General features: G+C 44.1%; 1 protein-coding gene across 1 annotated transcript; it reads right to left on the bottom strand.

Moving 5' to 3' along the window:
- Positions 1-2,342: 2,342 nt before the first annotated feature.
- Positions 2,343-21,959, bottom strand: LOC102424029 (zinc finger protein 883-like). Its single transcript, XM_014466870.2, has 5 exons — positions 21,811-21,959; positions 17,126-17,272; positions 12,156-12,282; positions 5,509-5,582; positions 2,343-4,099 (listed from the first exon to the last, which is right to left on the bottom strand). Exons 2-5 carry the CDS (start codon positions 17,138-17,140, stop codon positions 2,471-2,473), a joined length of 1,845 nt encoding a protein of 614 aa, XP_014322356.1. The 5' UTR covers positions 17,141-17,272; positions 21,811-21,959; the 3' UTR covers positions 2,343-2,470.
- Positions 21,960-22,830: the final 871 nt, after the last annotated feature.

The raw sequence follows: 22,830 nt of genomic DNA, 5'->3' as shown, positions 1-22,830 counted from the left end.
GGATGGGGCACCAGCAGCATCCCCAGAGTGTGTGTAAGGCGTCATGAGGTGGGGCCTCTAGTATATTAATAAAAAAGTCAACATGTACAGGAAAATTGTGCAAAACACACAAAGACTTCAAACTCAACATGGACAAAAGAACCAACATAAAAAGAGCCAAAAACCCTAGCCACTTACCTGCCTGCCTGCCTGATTGCCACCTAACTGTCCTCCCCTGCTGGCCTGATTATCCACAACTAACCTCCCCTGCCAGGCATCTTTGACCACATGGGGGCAGCCATCTTGTGTGAGGGCGTGAGGATCAATTTGCATATTACCACTTTATTATATAGGAAATATAGGACATAGATAGGTGTTAGCAAAAAACATGAGTGGTAGTCTACCTACGTCATGAATATAGAGCTAAATATTTGCCAAATTCTGACGTCAGGCAAATTGCATAGTAAAATTGCAAACTACTGAGTTACATGGGAATGAGGGGCTGATGTGGGACAGGAAGAGCTTTACATGCTGTGATTTTAGCACTGCAAAATAAACGGCAGCCTAGAAGATAAACTGAAAAAGACATAAATGAACATGAAATGTGACATGAAAGAAACAGAATTAATTTTTTTGAGATCAGTTAGCAGTGCAGCCTGGGAAAGGTGTCCTCTCTCTACATGCAGAGTTCATGCCAATTCTGCATCCTGGCTACATTATTGGTACTACATCACTGGTACAACCACATCACTGGTACTGTAATATATGTTAGTTATGGAAAACCTATTAGACTAACAGCACAGTCCAGAGTGTACTTCCCTTCACCTAAACGTCACAACCACAAATTGAAATGCCCTCATAAAGTTTTCATCCCAAAATGATGGCACAGGAAGGGAATTAACTTTGATAATATCATTTAAAAACATCAGAACTATTTTAAAAGATTCAATCAATAGTATAATTCTCTAATAGATCAAAAAATGTGTGCCTTACAATGTATCCAATATACCATAATAAAGTGTACATAAGTGAAGTCCATATAATACACAAAAGCTCACAGATCTTTTTTAAAAGATATTTTTATTGATTTCAAAGAGGGAAGGAGATAAACACATTGATGAGAGAATCACTGATCGGCCACCTCCTGCACGCCCCCTACCGGGGATCAAGCTCACAACCCAGGCATGTGTCTCTGACTGGAATCAAACCAGGGACCTTTCAGTCTGCAGGCCAACACTCTATCCACTGAGCCAAACCAGCCAGGGCCAGCTCACAGATCTTTAAGGCAGAAACAACCAACTCCATGATTTCACACACACATCAGGAATAAAATATAGCAACATCAAGTGAGATGGGAGTAGGATCAAATTTCTCTTGAAAATACTTCATACGTTTTCAATTTAAATGAGATAACACTCTAAGTAATTGTACATATGGAAACATTAATTCTTTTGATATATTCAAGTATAGAAAACATTACCTAACTACATTTAAAGTTGGGAGTATACTGTAGTAAACATTCTGATGTAAAGCAATACTGAAAGGCATTTTGGCTACCTATCTAGTGTGAATTCAGTGATACATTAAAATTCATAAGCAATTACATAGTTGGATAAAGTTTTTACATCCTAAAGTCATTTTAAGGTATAAACTCCTTGGATTTTTGTAAACTATATATATTTTTAAACAGTCCTTCCTCCTATATCATAAATATTGAACTTCTACCCAATTACAATCCCTGGTATTGACAGAGGCTGTAGGTCCAACTATACGATTTCCCACGTTCTTCACATTTAAGGTTTCCCTCTAGAGTGAATTGCAATGTGAGGAATAAGCTACAGATGCTGATTAAAGTCTGTAGGACACTGTTTAAATTTGTATTGTTTCTCCCCAGTATGAATTCTGATGTCGTGTAAGGTTTGCATACTAAGTAAGCTTTGTCACATTCTTTATATCTGCTGGGCTTCGATCCAGTAGTAATTACCAGATGTTGTATGAGACACAAATAAGGATATACACTTTGACATATGCCTCATAATTTTTAAGGCTCAATTTTATCATTTTCAATGACGATTCAACCATGGTTAAATCTTTGGATGAAAACTTTATATTGCTGCTATTTCCCTTCAGAATGATTCCTAAAATATTCAGTAAATTTGACCAAAGTGTAATGGCTTTCTCACATTTTTTACAATATAAGGCTTCACTCCACTATAAAATCTCTGATGTAAATTTTAAGCTATGGGTAAACGCTCTAGCCCAATTCTCTACATCTGTAAGGTCTCTTTTTGTTCTGAGGTTGATCAAGTACAGTAATACATTGGCTTTTCACATTTTTCACATTCATAAGGCTTCTTCCACTATGAACTGATATTCAGTAAGTTCTCACAGACGGTCAAGGACTTACCACACTCCTCACATCTGTAAGACTTCTCTCAATAATGAACTCTCAGCTGTACAGTAACACAGAACACTGATGAATGGTTTTGTTTCATTTTCTACATTTATAAGGCTTCTCTTCAGAATGAACTCTGTGATGCTTTGTAAGATCTGAGGAGCTGCCAAAGGACTTGCTGCATTCTCTACATTTATAAGGCTTCTCTCCAGAATGAACTCTCTGATGATAAGAAAGGGATGAGGACTGGCTAAAGGCTTTGCCACATTCATTACATTTATACGGCTTCTCTCCAGTATGAATTCTCTGGTGGTTGGTAAGGTTTGATGACCCAGTGAAGGCTTTGCCACATTCTCTACATGTATAAGGCTTCTCTCCGGTGTGAACCCTCTGGTGATAATTAAGAGATGAGGACTTGGTAAAGGCTTTGCCACATTCATTACATTTATGAGGCTTCTCTCCAGAATGTACTCTCTGATGCATAGTAAGGTCTGAGGAGTTGCCAAAGGATTTGGCACATTCTCTACATTTATAAGGCTTCTCTCCATGGTGAACTCTCTGATGATATATAAGGTGTGAGGACTGACTAAAGGCTTTGCCACATTCTCTGCATTTATAAGGCTTCTCTCCAGAATGAACTCTCTGATGCTTAGTAAGGTCTGAGGAGTTGCCAAAGGATTTGGCACATTCTCTACATTTATAAGGCTTTTCTCCACGGTGAACTCTCAGATGAGAAGTAAGGTGTGAGGACTGGCTGAAGGCTTTGCCACATTCTCTACATTTATAAGGCTTCTCTCCAGTATGAACTCTCTGATGATGATAAAGGGATGATGCCAAACTGAATGCCTTGCCACATTCTTTACATTTGAAAGGCTTCTCACCAGTATGAACTCTGTGATGTTGATTAAGGGATTTAGAGTGGCCGAAGGCTTTGCCACATTCTCTACATTTATAAGGCTTCTCTCCAGTATGAACTCCCTGATGTAGTTTAAGGGAGGAGGAACACTTAAAGGCTTTGCCAAGTTCTCTACATTTGTCAAGTTTCTCTCCAGTGTGAATTCTCTGATGAATACAAAGTGTTGACAGTAGGCTAAAGGTTTTCCCACATTCTGAACATTTATAAGTCATTTCTTCCCTATGATTTCTATAATGTTGAGTATGTCTTGAGGATTGACTAAAGCCTGTCCCCTTTTCCTTGAGTGTATAAAATTTTGCTTTATAATGAATTCTTCCCTTATGAACAATAAGAGAAGAATGACATTTAAAGGCTTTGCCACATGCTTTACATTTGTAAGGCTTCTCTCCAGTATGAATTTTTTGATTTAGCATACAACCCGAAGGCCAATTCGATCTTTTACCAGAATCTTTACATGTATAAGATTTTTTTCCACTATGGACTTTTTTCATTTTATTTGTATTGAATATCTGACTAGAGATTCTAGCACAAGGATTCCATTTGTAAGACTCTTCCCCAGTATGAATATTATCTTGTTCATTGTAATTTGAAGACTGCTGAAAAATCTGGACACATTGACTTCCTTTTTGTGTCTTCTCCACAATTGGAATAACCTGACCTGTACTGTGATTGGAAATTTGGTCAAAGACTTTTCCACTTTTATAATTGTCCTCTGCAAGCTTGCTTCTCCAATGGTTAAGATATGACTCTTGCTTAAAGCTTTTGCAATGTTTAATCCATTGATAACTGTTCTTTCCGTTATATGTACTCTGGTGATAATGGGAGATAGAAAGACTTTAGTGACAGTTATAATTTCATTAAACATGCACACTTATTCCATAAGAACCATTCTGTGATACTCATTAAACCAAGATGGTTGTATAGTAAAAGCTTTCCTAATTTATTAAAATTATACACAAAAAATAACTACAAAACATTGTCAAAAAAAAAAAATGAATCCTTGTTTAAAAGATTGCCAAATTGCCCAGCCAGCATGGCTTCATGGTGGAGCTTCAAAGATTGAACAAGAAGGTTGGTTCCATTCCTCATGAGGGCACAAGTCCAGGTTTGGGATCAGTCTCCAGTGTGAGGAATGCAGGAGGCAGCCAGTCAATGATTCTCTCTCATCACTAATGTTTGCCTCTTTCTCTTCATATCCCTGCCTCTCTAAAGTCAATAAAATGTATTTTGAATAAAAATAATAATAAAAGCACTAGCTGGATTGGCTCAGTGGACAGAGCATTGGCATGTGGACTGAATGGACCTGGATTTCATTCCAGTCAAGGGCACATACTCAGGTTGCTGGCTCGATCCTCAGTGGGGGGCATGTAGGAGACATCCAATCAATGATTCTCCCTCATCATTGAAGTTTTCATCTCTCTCCCTCTCCTTTCCCCTCTGAATTCAATAAAAATATATTTAAATGTTATAATAATACTAGTATTGCTTAATTGAGAACACTTTAATTTTATAGGTATGTTAGTAACCCTGCACATGAATCCGTGCATGGAGTAGCTCGCAGCAGCTTGCCTCAGCAGGCCACCCCACCCACTGCTGCTGGTAGCTCTCTGCCGCTGGTATCTCACTGCCCCACTCTCCTGTAGCTCTCCCCCACTTGTAGTTCACTGACCTGCCCTCCTGTACCTCTCCCCACCCACAGTTCGCTGCCCCACCCTCCTGTGGCTCTCCACCACTTTTAGCATGCTGCCCTGCCCTCCTATAGCTCTCTGCTGTTTGTAGATCAGCCGTAACGTTATGGCGTGCTGGCTAATTTGCATATTCCTCTATTATCACATAACTCTCTACATTTTAGAAATGATTGCATGTAAGTTTAATCCCACAGTACATTTTAAACAATTCCAAGTATGTGCACTACAGACTATGTAAATTCCTAGTTTATCCAGATTTCTTTTCTAAGAATGCATAACAGTAAAAAGTTGTTTTCAACATTCACCTGCAGAAATACACTAATCTGACAATGTAACTGACTTTAAAGTGAGAGGTTTCCCAAATGAATAATAATATACCTGACCTCTTTAAGTAACAATAAGCTTATTATGATAACTGTTCCAGATTAGCTCTGTTTATATTAAGATCCTCTGTTCTCATCACACTCTTCTTCTCATTACAAGGCTTGCATTGAGTGTACATTATCAAAGTGATACCTTTTGTATCTTACCAGTATTATTTCAGTGAATAAATCTTGTATTCCGAACTTTGGCATAAGGGCCTGGTCATCTTCAAATGACATAGCTGGAAGAAAACAAATTTTCAGTTTGCACAATCAGGTGAGTGCATTTTGAAGTGACCAGTAACTGTAGTCCAAATGTTATTTTTGAGTATTCCAAGACCCAGTGAAGGATTGAAAACATGTTCAAAGCTCAAGATAGGTAAAATGAGGAAAACTCACATCAAAGAGGGAGAAAGAGTTGCTTACATTTGCCAATGGTATCTGCTCAAATGCCCTGTCACACTATGGCAATATTATAAAAACACTCCCACCTCCCATTTTGTCCACTGGAGAGAGGGAGAGAGAGATGAAGGAAGTCCATGTTCAATGATCTCCCTGTTTGTTTGTTTTTTAAAAAATATTTTATTGATTTTTCACAGAGAGGAAGGGAGAGAGATAGAGAGTTAGAAACATCGATGAGAGAAACATTGATCAGCTGCCTCCTGCACATCTCCCACAGGGTATATGCCCGCAACCAAGGTACATGCCCTTGACCGGAATCCGCAGGCCGACGCTCTATCCACTGAGCCAAACCGGTTTCGGCAGTTTGTTTGTTTTTTAATATATTTTTATTGGTTTCAGAGAGGAAGGAAGAGGGAGAAAGATAGAAACGTCAATGATGAGAGAGAAACATCGATCGGCTGCCTTCTTCACGTCCCCCACTGGGGACCAAACTCACAACACGGGCATGTGCCCATGACTGGCATCAAACCCAGGACCCTTCAGTCCTCAGGCCGACTCTTCAGCCACTGAGCCAAACCAGTCAGGGCTGATCTCCCTGTTTTGAGGCATCTTGAAGAACATGTGTCTGTTGTGCATGACAGAATACGAACAGAACAGTGGTACTCGGTGAGTGCACTGTAGTGGCTGCTACAAAGAAACAATGAGAAAGTGTTCGAGCACCACAAAGACTGGGGTACTGAAGATGTATATGAAGCCTGAAAAGATACCGTGGGTCTGAGAAAGAAACAGAGAACATTTCAACTGAGAAATTAAACAGACAGCCGAACCAAGAATATAGATACTGAAAACAATGTTGACCAAAACTACAGAAAAACATGTTCAGAAGCCTGTTTGCTTACAATTCCGGAATCTCAATAAAAGATACTAAGTTATGCAGAGAAACAGAAAAAGTGTACCATCAGGGGAACAAAATAAATATAATCAAATTGGCACCACATTAATGGAAATATATTAATTACCTCAAAAAGAATGGAAAATTAATTATCTTAAAGACCAAAAGTGCCGAAGCCGGTTTGGTTCAGTGGATAGAGCGTCGGCCTGCGGACTGAAGGGTCCCAGGTTCGATTCCGGTCAAGGGCACGTACCTGGGTTGCGGGCACATCCCCAGTGGGGGATGTGCAGGAGGCAGCTGGTAGATGTTTCTCTCTCATCGATGTTTCTAACTCTCTATCTCTCTCCCTTCCTCTCTGTAAAAAATCAATAAAATATATTTTTTAAGAAAAAGACAAAAAGTAGGAAAATAAAAAGACAATTATATAATATCACCAAAATATTATATAACCAAAATAAAAATACAATGAGAAAGTACTTTATAAACACCACACCAAAAGGGGAAATTGAAAAACATAATACCAGAATTAAAAAATACAGTAGAGCCTTAGTCAGTTTGGCTCAGTGGATAGAGCCTACGAACTAAAGGGTCCCAGATTCGATTCTGGCCAAAGGGCACATGCACAGTTTGCGGGATCTATCCCCAGCAGGGGGCGTGCCGGAGGCAGCCGATCAATGATTTTCTCTCATCATTGATGTTTCTATCTGTCTCTCCCTCTATCTTCCTCTCTGAAATCAATAAATTAAAAAAAAAAATACAGTAGAGCCATAGATGGTTTGATTCAGTGGATAGAGTGTTGGCCTGCAGACTGAAGGACCCCAGGGTCAATTCTGGTCAAGGGCACATGCCTGGGTTGTGGACTAGATCCCCAGAAGGGGGCATACAGGAGGCAACCAATCAATCATTCTCTCTCATCATTGATGTTTCTGTCTCTCTCTCCCTTCCTCTCTGAAATCAATAAAAATATATTTGGGGGAAAAAAAGAGTCCTAAACGGTTTGGGTCAGTGGATAGAGCAGCGGTCTGCGGACTGAAGGGCCCCGGGTTCATTTCCAGTCAAGGGCATATGCCCGGGCTGTGGGCTCAATCCCCAGTAGGCGGCATGCAGGGGGCAACCAATCTGTGATTCTCTCTTACCATAGATGTTTTTATTTCTCTCTCCCTTCCTCTCTCAAATCAACAAAAAATATATTTTTTTAAAAAAAGAGTTATCTCTCATTGAAATAGAAAAATACAGTAGAATCATGAATGAAAGACACAACCAACTCAAAACATCAAATAATTTGCCCGGCAGTGGTGGTTCAGTGGTTGAGCTTCCACCTATGAACCAGGAGATCACGGCTTGCTTCCACGGAAGGCACAGGCATGGGTTAAAGGCTCAAACCCTGAATGTACAGGAGGCAGCTTCTCTCTCTTCATTGATCTTTCTATCTCACTCTCCCTGTCCTTTCCTCTCTGAAATAAAGATACATTTAAAAAATAAAAATTAAATAATCAAAGAATTTGTACATACATCATTAAAATTTAATTCATTAAAATTTTGATTCAGAGAAGCCAACATACATGTGGAAATGTGAAGAGATTTTAAGGAACTCCTAAGACACTAACAAATGGACCATCCAGGAAACCCCATGTTGTGGTGCCAGGCTGGGGCGGGGGACCTGAGGCAGTGCCCCACCTGGCGGGGCTTAACAGGGGACCTCAAAACACATACCCCGCCCCAGGCCAGGGACTTCAGGCTGCGCCCCCTGCCCAGCGGGGCTTGACAGCAGACCTCAGGCTGTGCCCACTTGCCCCGGCACCAGGCTGGGCACCTCAGGCCGCGTGCCCCACCAGGTGGGGCTTGACAGGGGACCTTAAAGTGTGCTCTCTGCCCTGGCCCCAGGCTGGGGGAACTCAGGCTGAGCCCCCGGCCTGTCAGGGCTTGACGGGGGCCCTGTGGCAGCAACCCCCATGTGGCAGGGCTTGCTGCAGGTGGGGCTGACCGGGTCTGGGTCTTGCTTGATTTGGGGGCACATGAGGGTGGGCGGGGACTTGACTCTGGCTCCTGTGGCGCGCCCCAGACTCTGACAGGGGGATGATTTTCATATACATTTTATTAATTTTCTTTCATCTCTGACATTTCTATTATAGAGAAAGGGCAAATTACAATATTACAGTATTTCCTTTAATTAATTCCCTTTTAATGTGCACAAATTTTGTGCATCGAGCCAGTAGTTTATAAAAAAAAAAAAAACTTCTGTCATTTCGATGTATGTACATATGTGCTTTATGTTTATTATTATTATTTTTAATATATTTCTTTATTGATTTCAGAGAGGAAGGGAGAGGGAGAGAGATAGAAACATCAATGATGACAGAGAATCATTGATCGTCTGCCTTCAGCATGACCCCTACTGGGGATTGAGCCTGCAACCCAGGTATGTGCCCTTGGCTGGAATCGAACCAGGCACCCTTCAGTCCACAGGCCGATGCTCTATCCACTGAGCAAACCAGCTAGGGCTGTTTTTTATTATTTATTTACCACAAGTAATGGTCAGGAATCGTTATCTTTCTTTTAATTTTTTTACTATTTCACTTCATTACTGCTGTGTATGTGCGGCATGTGAGTGATGGAGGTTCTTATGTAGGTGGGTTCCGACTTATGGCGAAAATCTCGTTACATCATGCCGTAGAAACGGATCTCCGACGTAACCCAACATCTACTGTATAAAGTAGTGCTCGCTGTCATTAAATACGAACTCAATAAATGAACTAAACATGCAATGACCTTAAATTGGAATGCTAACAGTATAGCTCTCACAAGTACTCAAGGTTGACAAACATTCCAAGCCATCACTATCCACGTCCCAATGACACTTTTCACAAAATTAGCATATCTCATCCTGAAATTGATATGAAATGACACAGGACACCAGGGAACCAAAACAAACATGGGAGAGACAGTATGACCTTAAAGGCATCATGCTTCCAGATTTAAAAAAATATTTCAAAATTGGTATTATCAGAAAGATTAATCTTCACATTAAGACAGAGGTAAATAAAGGAGAATGGTAGGCTCTGGCCAGTGTGGCACAGGGCCAGAGCATCATCCTGTGCACTTAAGGGTTGCAGATGTGATTCCCGTTAAAGGGCACATACTGAATAAGACCTCGTTCATAGGCCACGAACCAAAATGAACTCAGCATGGATCAACAACTAAAATATAAGACTTGAAACCAAGAAAACACTGGAAGAAAGCATAGTAGATGAACTTTACCATCACTCTTAAAAATACTGGTTAGACTATATCTTCCTAGGCATAACAAAGAGCTAAAAAATAAAAAAATGATACTATAAAAGAATAAGTTTGGCATACCAAAAAACCCCACAAAATAGCAACAACAACAACAAAAAAAAAAACCCAGCAATTATACATCCTCAAAAGCTAAAGATCGAAAATATACATGGAACTCACACAACTTAACACCTAAAGACAAACAATATGATTGAAAAATGGGCAGAGCCGTTCCCCCATCACACAGCTGTACTCTTCTTTAATAGAGGTTTTTATTACCACCTAGGCCACCCTGTTTTCTTCTATTGATGTTCTGAGCTCCTTGCAACAAAATGCAGTTACAGATCACCCCCCCCCCACAAAATCAGAATCTCCACAAGATGGGTTACCCTATGGTTTTCAGAAGCTGCCAGAGGGTTCCAGAGTCTTCTATAATGATACCAATTATTTTCATATTATTTTTTTCTTGTTTTTTTTTTATAGTACAATAGAGGCCCAATGCACGAAATTTGTGCAAGGGTAGGCCTTCCCAGGCCCAGCTACCTCGGTTCTCCCAGCACTGGCTGCCTCGCGGCCCCACCCCCAGCCCACTGGTTGTTCAGGAAGGACATTCTGCTGTCTGGTCTAATTAGCATATTAGCACTTTATTATATAGGATATTTAAAGGCAGTATCTTTTGTATTGTGAATTTGCAGAAGATGCATAATGTACTTTTTTTAAACTTCCATTGGTATGTACGGTATATGGTCTGTGTAATTCTTATAATGAAAATAAACGTTTTCTTCATTGAAAAAAAAAAAAAAAAAAGAAACTGGGCAGAGGACCTGAATAGACATTTGTGAAGAGGACATAAAGATGCGCAATAGACATATTAAATGATGTTCAACTTGCCAAAACCGGTTTGGCTCAGTGGATAGAGCGTCGGCCTGTGGACTGAAAGGTCCCGGGTTCGATTCCGGTCAAGGGCATGTACCTGGGTTGCGGGCACATCCCTCGTGGGAGATGTGCAGGAGGCAGCTGGTCGATGTTTCTCTCCCATCGATGTTTCTAACTATCTATCTCTCTCCCTTCCTCTCTGTAAAAAATCAATAAAATATATTTTTAAAAAAAAATGATGTTCAACTCATCCATCATCAGAGAAATGCAAATGGACACCAACATGAAATACTACCAAACACCTAACAGGATGCCAATCATCCATAAATCAAAAAATGACAAGTATTACCAATGAAGTGGAGAAATGATAACATTGATGCTCTGTCAGCAAGATTATAAACACACTGGTGTAGCCACTATCAAAACACGATGGAGGATTTTCCAATATTTACAAACAAGTACCAGTTAACACAGTGATTCCATTTCTGGTAATTTATACAGAGAACATGAATTCAAAAAGATATACCTACCCATATATCCACTGCAGCACTACTTACAATAGTGAAGATATTGGACTGGAAAAAAAGGACTATTTTTATAATGATGCTCTACCATTTAAAATAAAAGACTTCATTTCACTTGACATGTAAGGACACAAAATTTATAGCTCAACTCATCTCCTTCAAGACGTGACTCACTATATGTTTATTCCAGAAATGATACAATAGCTGCAAAAATAACTTCCATGTTATGGAATAAAAATACTACATTAATTTTATACAATTCATATTTTTGAAAAGCAAATACGTAACCAAGTTTGTATTTCAATCCATTGTATTCAAATAAAAACTCCCAATGTATCAACTGAAAGATAAAGAAAAAACAATAAATAAGGCATCGTCAACAACAAAAAAAGGAGAAGCTACAGGCAGAGAACATATGTTTCTAAAAGTCAATATGGCCCAGCTGGCATGGCTCAGCAGTTGAGCGTTCACCTATGAACCAGGAAGTCATGGTTTGATTCCTGATCAGGAAACAATCCCGGGTTGCGCGCTCAATCCCAAGAACGGTGTGTGACGGATGATCAATGATTCACTCTAATAACTGATGTTTCTATCTCTCTCTCCCTCTCCCTTTGTCCTGAAATCAGTAAGTCAATTATTGTAGACAACATGTAAAGTGTGCAAACACTGACTTCCTAATTCACAAACATTAAAAGGCTTTTCTTCTCTACACCGAAGAACCCATAATTTGTTCCATGAGAGGAAGAATCTACCATAGAAAGCAGATGCCTCCTAGAAACGTTAAAACAAAAAAGGAAAAAAACCCTGCAGGTGGAGTAGGAATTCAAGAAGGAAGTCACCCTCACCCACAGAGGCCAGGTTGCTGTAGTTCTCCAACATCACATCCATGTACAATTTCCGCTTAGCAGGGTCCAGGCATTCCCACTCCTCCGGAGAAAAATGTATGGCCACATCCCAGAAGGTCAATGGTCCCTGAAAGAAAAGACACATTTGCCAAGAGGCCACTAGAAGAGTTCATAATGTGCCCAAAAAGATCAAGCCCAATAAGATAGATCACTTTGCCCCAGTAACATTCTCTGATGTGATTTCAAACACTGAAAAATGAGGATGTCACATGTCCACAAACCCATGGTACAGATTTTATTTTTCAGGAAAATAAACTTTAAAATTAAGGCATAGACACAGGTATATGGATCTCTTGAGTGCTGCATTTGCATCGTTCGGGGTCAGTGTGTATGGTTTCAGCTGGAAATGGCAGGCTGGGTTGGAAATATATGGACTTCTTCTCAAGTGTAAAACAGACCACAAGGAAATGAACTCCTGTAAAAATACAGATTCTGATCCTTGTTCTGAGATGGGGCCTGTGTTTCCACATGTATAACAAGCTTACTTTTTACTTGTGATGTTAATGTTTCTGGTGCATGTGCCACTCTTCTGAATACACAGAAGACAACAGAGGAAAAAATTCATACAGAACTTTCAAGTTATTAATGGAACTTACAGTTCTCATGGAATAGGATACATAGGAACCACAATCCTCTTTGAAAATTTACTATGAGTAATCTTAGAACAAGATGATTCTGTCCAGACCAGCCGGTGTTGCTCAGTGGTGAGCGATGGCCCATGCACCAATAGGTCACTGGTTTGATATCTAGTCTGGACACACAACCAATTTGCGGGCGCAATCCCATGTGGGGTGTGCAGGAGGCAGCCTATCAATGATTTCTCTCTCATCACTGATGTTGCTAGCTCTCTCTACCTCACCTTTCCTCTTTGAAATCAATAAAAATATAGTTGAAAAAATAAAAGAAAAAATAGCTGAAATAATGTTAACAGTTTCGGATCAGAGTCACACATTTTACAACTATGAAATCAAGATGGTTTAGTGGCCCTAGCTGGTTTGGCTTAGTGAATGGAGTGTTGGCCTGCGGACTGAAGGGTCCCGGGTTCAATTCCGGTCAGGGCACATGCCCAGGTTGCGGGCTTGTTCCCCTGTGGGGGGCATACAGGAGGCAACCGATCAATGGTTTTCTCTCATCATTGATGTTTCTATCCCCCTCTCTCTCTCCCTTCCTCTCTGAAATCAATAAAAATATATTTTAAAAAAAGATGGTTAGTGATTCTGTAAATCTCATGAATCCATTTGTGTATGATCCCCTTTGTGTTTTATAAACACAATAAGGAGAGAAACATAACGATACAAAACAAGTTAGACCTATTGTTTCACTTTTGTGGTTGTAAATCCTCACCTGGGAAGATTTTTCCTATTGACTTTTTGAAAGTGGAAGGCAGGGAGGTAGAGGCATGAAAAGAAAAGAGAAGGAGAAGCAGAGGGAAGGGGAGATGGGAAGAGAAAGAGAGAGAGAGAGAAAGAGAGGTCAATGTGAAAGAGACAGACAGATTGGTTGTCTACCAAAGGTACCCAGGAACTACTTGCCCTGGACCAGGAATCAAACCCTCCACCACCGATCCACACCACACTGGGGGAACTAATTTTTCTTACTAGTACATTTTTCAAAATTTTAGGTATCACTAGTGGAGAGCTATATTGTAGAAATGTAATGAATTTAACATACACTAAGAATACCATTCTTGTATACTTTCTAGAAAATACAAGTTGATAATGTAGGGTATGTCTGTGACATTTGTGTAGAATATAATGAAATTTTAAATAATCAAGACCTGATTGGTTAAAGCTCCCATGATAAAGCCAATGGACTATCCTATACAATAAAAGGCTAATATATAAATAGACCAACCTGCAGAACAACCAAACAACCGCTCACTATGATGGGTGCTGACCACCAGGGGGCGTGCGCAGAACATGGTGGGCATTGGCCATGGTGGGATGGTGGAGCAGGTGAACGGGTGAGCCAGACCAAGGTAGGGCGCTGGTCACTGTCATCGGGTTAATTCTCTAGTGGTTATTGAAAATTCTTTGCTTCTGCGTACTGTGGTCCCACCCAGCCCCTATCAGCCCTGAGGGCTTCTCCACCTACCCCTGCTCCTGAAGGGCAATTGGGGCAGCAGCTGCCCTTGCACCCACTGATGGCAACGGCCCTGCTCCCACCGCTGTTGACGTTGGCCCCAGTTGCTCTGCACTGGCAGCAGGTGTGATGTTCTCCTGTGCCGGCGGCATCAGTGCATGGGAGTGGCAGCAGCAGGAATGGGGCTCCTGGCACACAGGGGACTGGGGGCAGTGGTGGGAGGGGCCAAGTGGGGGCGCGGTGGATGGGCCAAGACTCACCTCTGTGCCCACTGCAGCTTCACAGCCCATAGTTCCTTTCAAGGTGCATGAATTCCTGCACTGGGCCCTAGTCTATACTAATAAAAGGGTAATATGCTAGTTAGACAGGATCGACCGGACATTTTCCGGACATCGAAATTCCTTCCAGACAAAGCCATGATGGCGGGAGCCGAGGCAAAGGTGGTTAGGGGCAATCAGGCTGGCAGGGAAGCAAGGACTTAGGGGCCATCAGGATGGCAGGGAAGCAAGCAGTTAGGGGCAAGATCAGGCCGGCGTGGGGGAGCAAACAATTAGAGGGGATCAGGCCGGCGTGGATGAACAAACAGTTAGGGGGCGATCAGGCCAGCAGGGGAGGGCAATTGGGGGGCGATCAGGCCGGCAGGCAGAGGCAGTTAGGGGCAATCAGGCAGGCAGGCGAGTGGTAGGAGCCAGTGGTCCCGGATTGTGAGAGGGATTTCTGACTGCTGGTTAGGTGGACAACCCCCGATGGGACGGAGGGAGACCACCTCCTGGAGCACGATTTTCATGCACCAGGCCTTTAGTCCTATATAATAAAAGTCTGATATGCACATTTCCCCCTCAGAAGTTCAACTGAATAGGAGTTTGACCGACCGAGAGTTCAACTGCTCACTATGTGGGCTGAACGGGGCGGCACGGGAGGAAAGAAGGCCCCAGCCGGCAGCCTGCAGCAAGGTAAGGAAGGCCCCGATTAGCCCTGATCACCTGCCAGGCCAAGGGACACTATGCGTGCACGACTTTCGTGCACCGGGCGTCTAGTAGGAAATAAAAGTAACTCCTTAATTTCCCAAAGCAAACACAAACTAAGAAGAGGGACATTTTCATATGTGAAGTGATGGTCTTTGCACAACTTTCATTAAATCTCTTCTACACCCTTGTTACTGAGAAAGAGAGACTATTAACAGTATAGTGAGGGAAGCACCTGTGCCACCTGTGCCCTTGAAGACAATGGGCATCAGGTGACTGAGGCACACACTCGGAATGTCAGGTCACCACTGCAGACATTACTGCCAAAAATACATCAATAAAGAAATAATTATGGGGGACTCTTTATCCCTCCCCACGAGGGAGTCTGTGCTTGTTTCTCAATAAATTTCCACCTTTTGACCCTGGTTTCATTCTTTGACTCCACCGGACAATAGCCAGGGAACCATCCTGCCCAGGAGAACACCACACATTTCCAAACCAAATTTCCCGTTTCATTAGGAAACAAGTTATAGAGATAAAGGAAGGGCCCTTGAAGCTTTGGGAGTGTGGAAGCTAATGAAGGTACATTCTACACCCTGGCTGGAGCTGACCTGGAGATGCAGCCCTTCCTTCCCATTCAGAGCTGCCTATTATCATGGAAAGATTCACAAAGATTTGTTACCAAAACCAGAATTTCCAGCCCTTTGAAAATCCCCAGCCCTTTTTGCAGACCTCCAGCCTGCTTACCTGTTAACTGCCCATTTGGCACTCCTTTTGGCTATTTCCCCATGTAATTCCAACCCCTGCATATCACTAAGCCCTTTGAAGACCCCTAGTTCCTTTGCATATCTGTAAACTGCCCTTTTGCCTACTTTTCCTTTGTACTTTTACTATATAAGCAACTGGCTTATGGTGAGATGCGGAGCAGATTTCTGTGGTGATCTGCTGCTCTCCCATACTGACAGCATTACTGGAATAAACGCTCATATATGATTCAAAAAAAGAAGAGAAAAAGTTATGGTAAAATGATCACAAATACAGATTAATTTTTGCAAGTGTCAATCCACATGTAACTCTCATGTTTTATAAGCTAATAGTACTTTTAAATACCAAGTCTTTCGTAGTAATCTAGTGAGCAAGTCTCTTCCATTTACTCTTCCTTTCAGAACTTTCTGAGCTTTCTGAGCAGTAAAATGTGCATCTTCTTACCCATAATCTAGAACTGACACGGCAGCCACTGGAATCTAAAACCTGCATTTGCCTTCTTCACTGATACCCCAGCCTGTTGACCCCATCCCAATAGGGATGTTAGACATGGCTGCCTTCCCAGGTGGATCTGTCACAAAAGGGATGTTCTGAGTAGTTGAAAGTCATTAATTAAAGGTGGGAATGATTCCTGACCTGGGGAGGCTGCATAAAATGAATGCAGAGAAGGCTCTGAGGCAAAGGAGGGAATTATAGCCCGGCCCGTGTGGCTGAAAGGTAGAGGGCTGACCTCGGAACCAGGAGGGCAGGGATCCATTCCTGGTCAGGGCACACTCCAGATTTCAGACTCAATCCCCAGTGGGGGGGTGCAGGAGGCAGCTAATCAATGATTCTCTCTCCTTATTGATGTCTCCATCTTTCTCTCCCTCTCCTTTCCATTCTGAAACCAATAAAAATATATTTTGAAGAGAGGGAAAAAAGAAAATACAAAAGAAAAGAGAAATATAGAAACTGCTGACATTGACTATGATGAAAAAAGGAATGAAATAAGGAATGAAAAACAATCTGCAAAGGCAAGAACATCAGCAGTAGAGAAATAAATCACCAGATGTTAGAGAAAAAGCAAACATAGCCTGTGACACAGGACACATCTTTTACCTGAGAAGCAGCCATTTGTTCCTGGTCCTGATCAGGGTCTGGATTGTTTTCTCAGGTGACAATATGTTGAGGAGTCACAGAATGTGCCTTCAAAGATGTCAGCACAGCCTGTTAATCAGCTCACCTCACACTCACAGTCAGAAGGACCTGAAAATGAGAAAAAGGCCACCCCTCCTGTCCTTGGTCACAGGAGAGAGTCAGGAACAATGAGCTCCTAAATGGAGACCACACTGTGAGTTTTTGAGTGTGTATTCATGTGTCTCTCCTCCCAAAGACTTCCATGAAATCCTACGAAAATGAGGTGACCTACTGTCCTGATGCCCCAAACCAAACAGAGCACCCCCTTATTCCCCTGAAAAAAGCCTGCTCCCCATGCCCACAAAGGCATCCTGCATCCCTCTTGCTATCCCTGTCCTCACCTTCCAATAACCTGGAGACTCTCAGTAACCAATGATGCCCCACCCAGAGCAGCTGTCCACCTCTATGGAAGAAAGCACACATGAGGGTATTTCTTAAAGCTCCTCAAGGAATCTGAGAAGACCCAGAGGATTTATCTCAAGATGTTTAAAAAAATAAATTGACAGACATAGAAAAAATAAATCCATGGAATAAATGCGCACACACAGACACACACACACACAAAACACCACAGTAACAAAGGTAAGGCTTCTAATATTCCTTAAAAAGCATCAGGTAGTGATAGAAGTCGGTCACCTCCTCGTTTCCAACCCAGGAAATGACAAGGGACCCACGACCAACAGACAAGTTTCTACCCTCTGAGTGAATAAGGTTTGAAATTGGAAGCAAATTATTATAAAATTCCCAAGCCTTATAAACTGGAGATGTATAAGTCTCCTTCAAATCAGTATAACAAAAACAACCCAGCTATTAAATTCAATAAATAAAAACTTAGAAAAATAAAAGATAAACCTAGAGACAACCAAGATGGCGGCATAGGTAAACACCTGAACTTGCTGCCACGCACAACCACATTACAACTACAACTAAAAGACAAAACGAATATCATCCAGAACCATGGGAAGGCTGGCTGAGTGGAAATTCTACAACTAGAAGGAAAGAGAAAAGCGCACTGAGTCCAGTAGGAGGTGCAGAGGTGTGGAAGTGTGGAGGTACAGAGGCATGCGCAAAAGCGGCTGGCAGCTGGGTACGCTGTTATCTTTTTCAATCGGGAGGGAGATACAAGCTCCCAGCTGCTTTGAACTCCAGGTCCATGAGAGAATCTGGGGTCCCAGGCTCATATGGAGAAAAACTGGACTGTCTGGCATCGGGCCAGAACGTGAGGGCGGCTTTCGCTCAGAGTGCTTGCAGGGATCATTGTTCCTGCACAGGGCCATGGGACACAGAGACCGAGGGACCACTCCAGGGCAGAGCTGACTGGCAGCCATTGTGGTTTGCTCTGCTCCGTGATTCCAAGACCACACCCACCCAATTTGCAATCCCACCCAAGCTGTGTGCAGAGGCTTTTGCATAGGAATGGCCTGGCCTTTCTCTGCCTAAAAACCTGTCAAACTGCAGCTGGGTCAGGGAACCCCAGACCTTCCAAAAGAAGGCCTAAGGCTAGTCAACAGACTGCAATTGCATCACAGCTGCGCCTCATCTGGGCACCTCCAAACCCCAAACAAAGAAGAGGAATCTGCAGATCTCTCTATAGCTCCTGCTTGGTGGCTGACTTTGCATCTCCCTGGAGATCCAAGAGCCATTGTACCCAGTGGTCAGAGTGAGACCATCTAGATAACAACTCCTCAGATCCATAAGAAACACACTCAGGAGTCAGACTCAGTGAGCGGCAAAGCGCCAATGAAGGAAGTCCTGCCACATAAGGGGTTCTCCAGCACAGCAGTTCTCCCATTGAAGGCACAGGTGGTCCTTACAGCCACGTGGCCTGGAGGTCAATTCTTCCCAGTGATACCAACAACAATCAAGGATTAACGACAACAAGACTGTGCATACAACCCACAAAGGGGTGCAACAAGAATGTCCACCTCAGGTAATTGGGGAGGCTGAGCCACTGGGCCCTATAGGACACCTAGCACGCAAAGCCACTCTATCAACACCCGGAAGCAGCCAAAATGCGGAGACAAAGAAACAGTTCACAAATAAAAGAAATGGAGGAAAGCAAACTGCTGGATACAGAGTTCAAAACCACAGTTATAAGGTTACTCAAGAATCCTCTAGAAACCTCCGAGAAATATAGTGAGACACTCAAGGATATGAAAAGCAACAACTGGAAATTAAGCATACACTGACTGAAATAAAGAATAATATACAGAGATCCGACTAGTGTATCCCAAAAATCAAGCAAAGATTTGAAATACGAAGAAGCAAAAAACACCCAACCTGGAAAAAAGAATACAAAAATATGGAGATAAGTGTACCAACATCCGAATTATGGGGGTGCCATTAGAGAGAGAGGAAGATATTGAAAACCTATTTGAAGAAATAATGACAGAAAACTTCCCCTACCTGGTGAAAGAAATAGACTTATAAGTCCAGGAAGCCCAGAGAACCCCAAACAAAAGGAATCCAAAGAGGACCACACCAAGACACATCATAATTAAAATGCCAAGAGCAGCTGAAACCAGTTTGGCTCAGTGGATAGAACGTCGGCCTATAGACTCAAGGGTCCCGGGTTCAATTCCGGTCAAGGGCATGTACCTTGGTTGAGGGCACATTCCCAGTAGGGGGTGTGCAGGAGGCAGCTGATCGATGCTTCTCTCTCACTGATGTTTCTAACTCTCCCTCTCCCTTCCTCTCTGTAAAAAAACAATAAAATATATTTTAAAATGCCAAGGGCAAAAGACAAAGAGAAAATCTTAAAAGCAGTAAGAGAAAAAAAAGTTAGTTACCTACAAGGGAGTTCTCATATGTCTGTCAGCTGATTTCTCAACAGGAAACTATGCAGGCCACAAGGGAGTGGCAAGAAATATTCAAAATGATGAATAGCAAGAAAGTATAACCAAGATTAATCTACCCAGCAAAGCTATCATTCAGAATTAAAGGTCAGATAAAGAGCTTCACAGATAAGGAAAAGCTAAAGAAGTTCAGCACCGCAAAACCAGTATAATATGAAATGCTGAAGGGTATTCTTTAAGAAGAGGAAGAATAAAATGGTAAAGATAAAAATTATGAACAAGAAAGTGACAACAAATACATATCAACAAGTGATCTAAAAATCAAGTGAATAAAAAATCTGACGAACATAATAAACTAGTGAATAGAATAGAATCAGAGGCATAGAAAGGGAGTGGACTGAAAATTCTCAGGAGGAAGGGAGTATGCGGGGACTGGGAAAAAACCTAGGCGGCAAGACTCAGTGGTTGAGCTTGGACCTGTGAACCAGGAGGTCACGGTTAGATTCCTAGTCAAGGTGTATGGTCAGGTTGCAGGTTTGATCCCCAGTGAAGGGCGTACAGGAGGCAGCTGATCAATGACCTTCTCTAGTCATTGATGTTTCTATCTCTCTCCCTCTCCTTGCCTATCAGATATCAACAGAAACACACACACACACACACACACACAGCCACAAGCCAATATATCAAAATTAACCATCCACACCCCAGCAGCTCACCCCTCACCCAGATCAGGGTTCCCCTCCTCCCACTACATGTATTTCGGTCTGTGGATCTGTCTCTGTCTCCTGTTCCCTTTCCCTCCACTGTGGTCCTTTCCTGTGTCCCCCCCTCCTCTGCTTCCCCCCCCCCCCCTTTTCTCTCTGTCTGTCCTACACCTGGACCATGAAACTCCTGAAACCTCCTTCCCTTCAGGGGCTCTTTCTCCTGGTCTCTGAGGCTCCATCTCCACACACGTCTGCGTCTTCCCCTCCCCACGCCCGCCGCCCCTCTGCTGCCTGAACCCGTCTGTCCCGCTCCCACAGCTGCTGACTCAGGGCTGCTCCCTCTGCTCCCTCATCCCTGGGCCCCCCTTTCTGTCCCTGCACTCGCTCCCCAACTCTTCTCCTCTGAACCCGTGTCTCTGTCTCAAGTGCCTCCTCCTGAGCGGCCCCCACTTCTGCTCCCCAGGACCCGCTCCCTCTCAGCACCCCTTCCTCTCTCTGGGCTCCCCCTCCTCCCTGTGTCTCCACTTCCTTCCTCCTCAGGCCACTTTCCCGAGTGACCCCCTCACTCCTACCGTCGCCGTCCAGTCCCCCCCACACCCCTATGGGCCCCTCTGTGGACCCCTCGCTGCCCTTCCTCCCGCCCACGTGTCTGTCTCTCACTCCCTCTCCTGACCCCCCAGCCTGGGTCCCGCCCCCCGCAGTCACCGCGCCCACAAAGCCCCTCCCTGCGGGCAGGTCACCTCTTCAGGGGACACCGCGTCCTCCCCCCTGAGCCCCCCATGGACACTGTGCTCCCCGGGCAGGCAGACCCCTTATTAAATGGGGGTGGGCCTAGGAGGGGGATGCAGACCCCCAGGCCGGGAGCCATCCGGGCTCTTTGGGCGGAAAGCGCCGGGCGGGGGGAGGGGCGCAAAGGGCGGGAACCCCCTGACCCAGACTCTCAGCCCCGCGGGGAGGACCGGCGGCCCCGGGAACGGTTTTCAGCGGGAAAACCGCGCGGCAGGCGGTGGCCACAGCCACAGGCGGAGAGACCCCGGGCCGGGGCCTCCGTTTCCTCCCAAAGGAACGTGGCGCCCGCACCGCGCAGCCTCCCGGGTCGCGGACTCACCGCTGAGAGAGGCTCCGGGGCGGGGACCCCAACAAGGACTTCAGCGCCGGCAGCGCCCTCAGCCTTCCCTGCGGGGAGGGGCACGGGGAGCGTCAGCTTTAAAGACAAACACCCTCCTCAGGGGGAACCGCCACCTTCCCCTCCACAGCCGCTTCGGCGTCTGCAAGGAACTGCGCATGCGCCTCCCTGCGGGGTGGGCGGGGCCAGAGCCTGAGCTGAGCGACTCCGCGATGGGGGCGGGGCCGAGCCCGGGGGCCAGGCCTGTGCAGGGCCAGAGGGAGGGAGGGCGGGGCAGGAGTGAGGGGGCAGCCCGGGTCCCCGCACCTCCTCCCACAGGGACAGCCCTTCCTGGGGGAGTTTCCCACGTCATTGTCAGGGTTTTGGCTGGTGACGCGGATGCGAAAGGATTCACAAGGGAGAGAAGAGACAGGAGCAGAGGGAGGGCGTTTATTTTACTTCTTTAAAGGGAGGAAAGGGCCAGGTGCCCTCTGATGGCACAAGGCACCCCAGATAGAGGGGCTGTTCCTTTATTACGGTGCTAGCGAGTAAATGGCAGCTGTGGCAAAAGCATTAAGAGGGGAGCAGGAACCTGGAATTCACACAGAAGTTTCCCAGCTCCCAGAGGCTGTGCTTAGAGCTATGGCTGGTCTGCCCTTCAGCTGCAGGTGTCCCAGGGCGGGGTCTTTCCCAGGATCTTCACAAGCCGGGAACACATTCTTACTGTGAAGTTACAGAGAACTCAAAAGGCGGGCAGATTTTGTTTGAAATCAGCAACTTTCTGCCTCCGATTTGCCTGGATCCTTAAACCCTCAGTGAGGAGGGGGGAGGGGGGGCAGCCTGCTCTCTCAGCCCCTCCCTGTCTCCCCATCTGAAGGGAGAGGCAGCTTGAGTTAGAGAAGCAGGTGGATCGGGTGTCAGAGACAGACCTAGATCCATTCATGGTTAGGCCCCTGATGATATAAGATCCCATCTAACACAGTGGAGGAGATATTATCTGGTATTTTTTCAAGGGATAAAAAT

Source organism: Myotis lucifugus, unplaced genomic scaffold (assembly GCF_000147115.1).
Source record: "Myotis lucifugus unplaced genomic scaffold, Myoluc2.0 scaffold_365, whole genome shotgun sequence".
In the NCBI taxonomy this organism is placed as follows: Eukaryota; Metazoa; Chordata; class Mammalia; order Chiroptera; family Vespertilionidae; genus Myotis; species Myotis lucifugus.
Note: the sequence above shows the minus strand (reverse complement) of the source record. Positions and strands in the feature narration are given on the sequence as shown.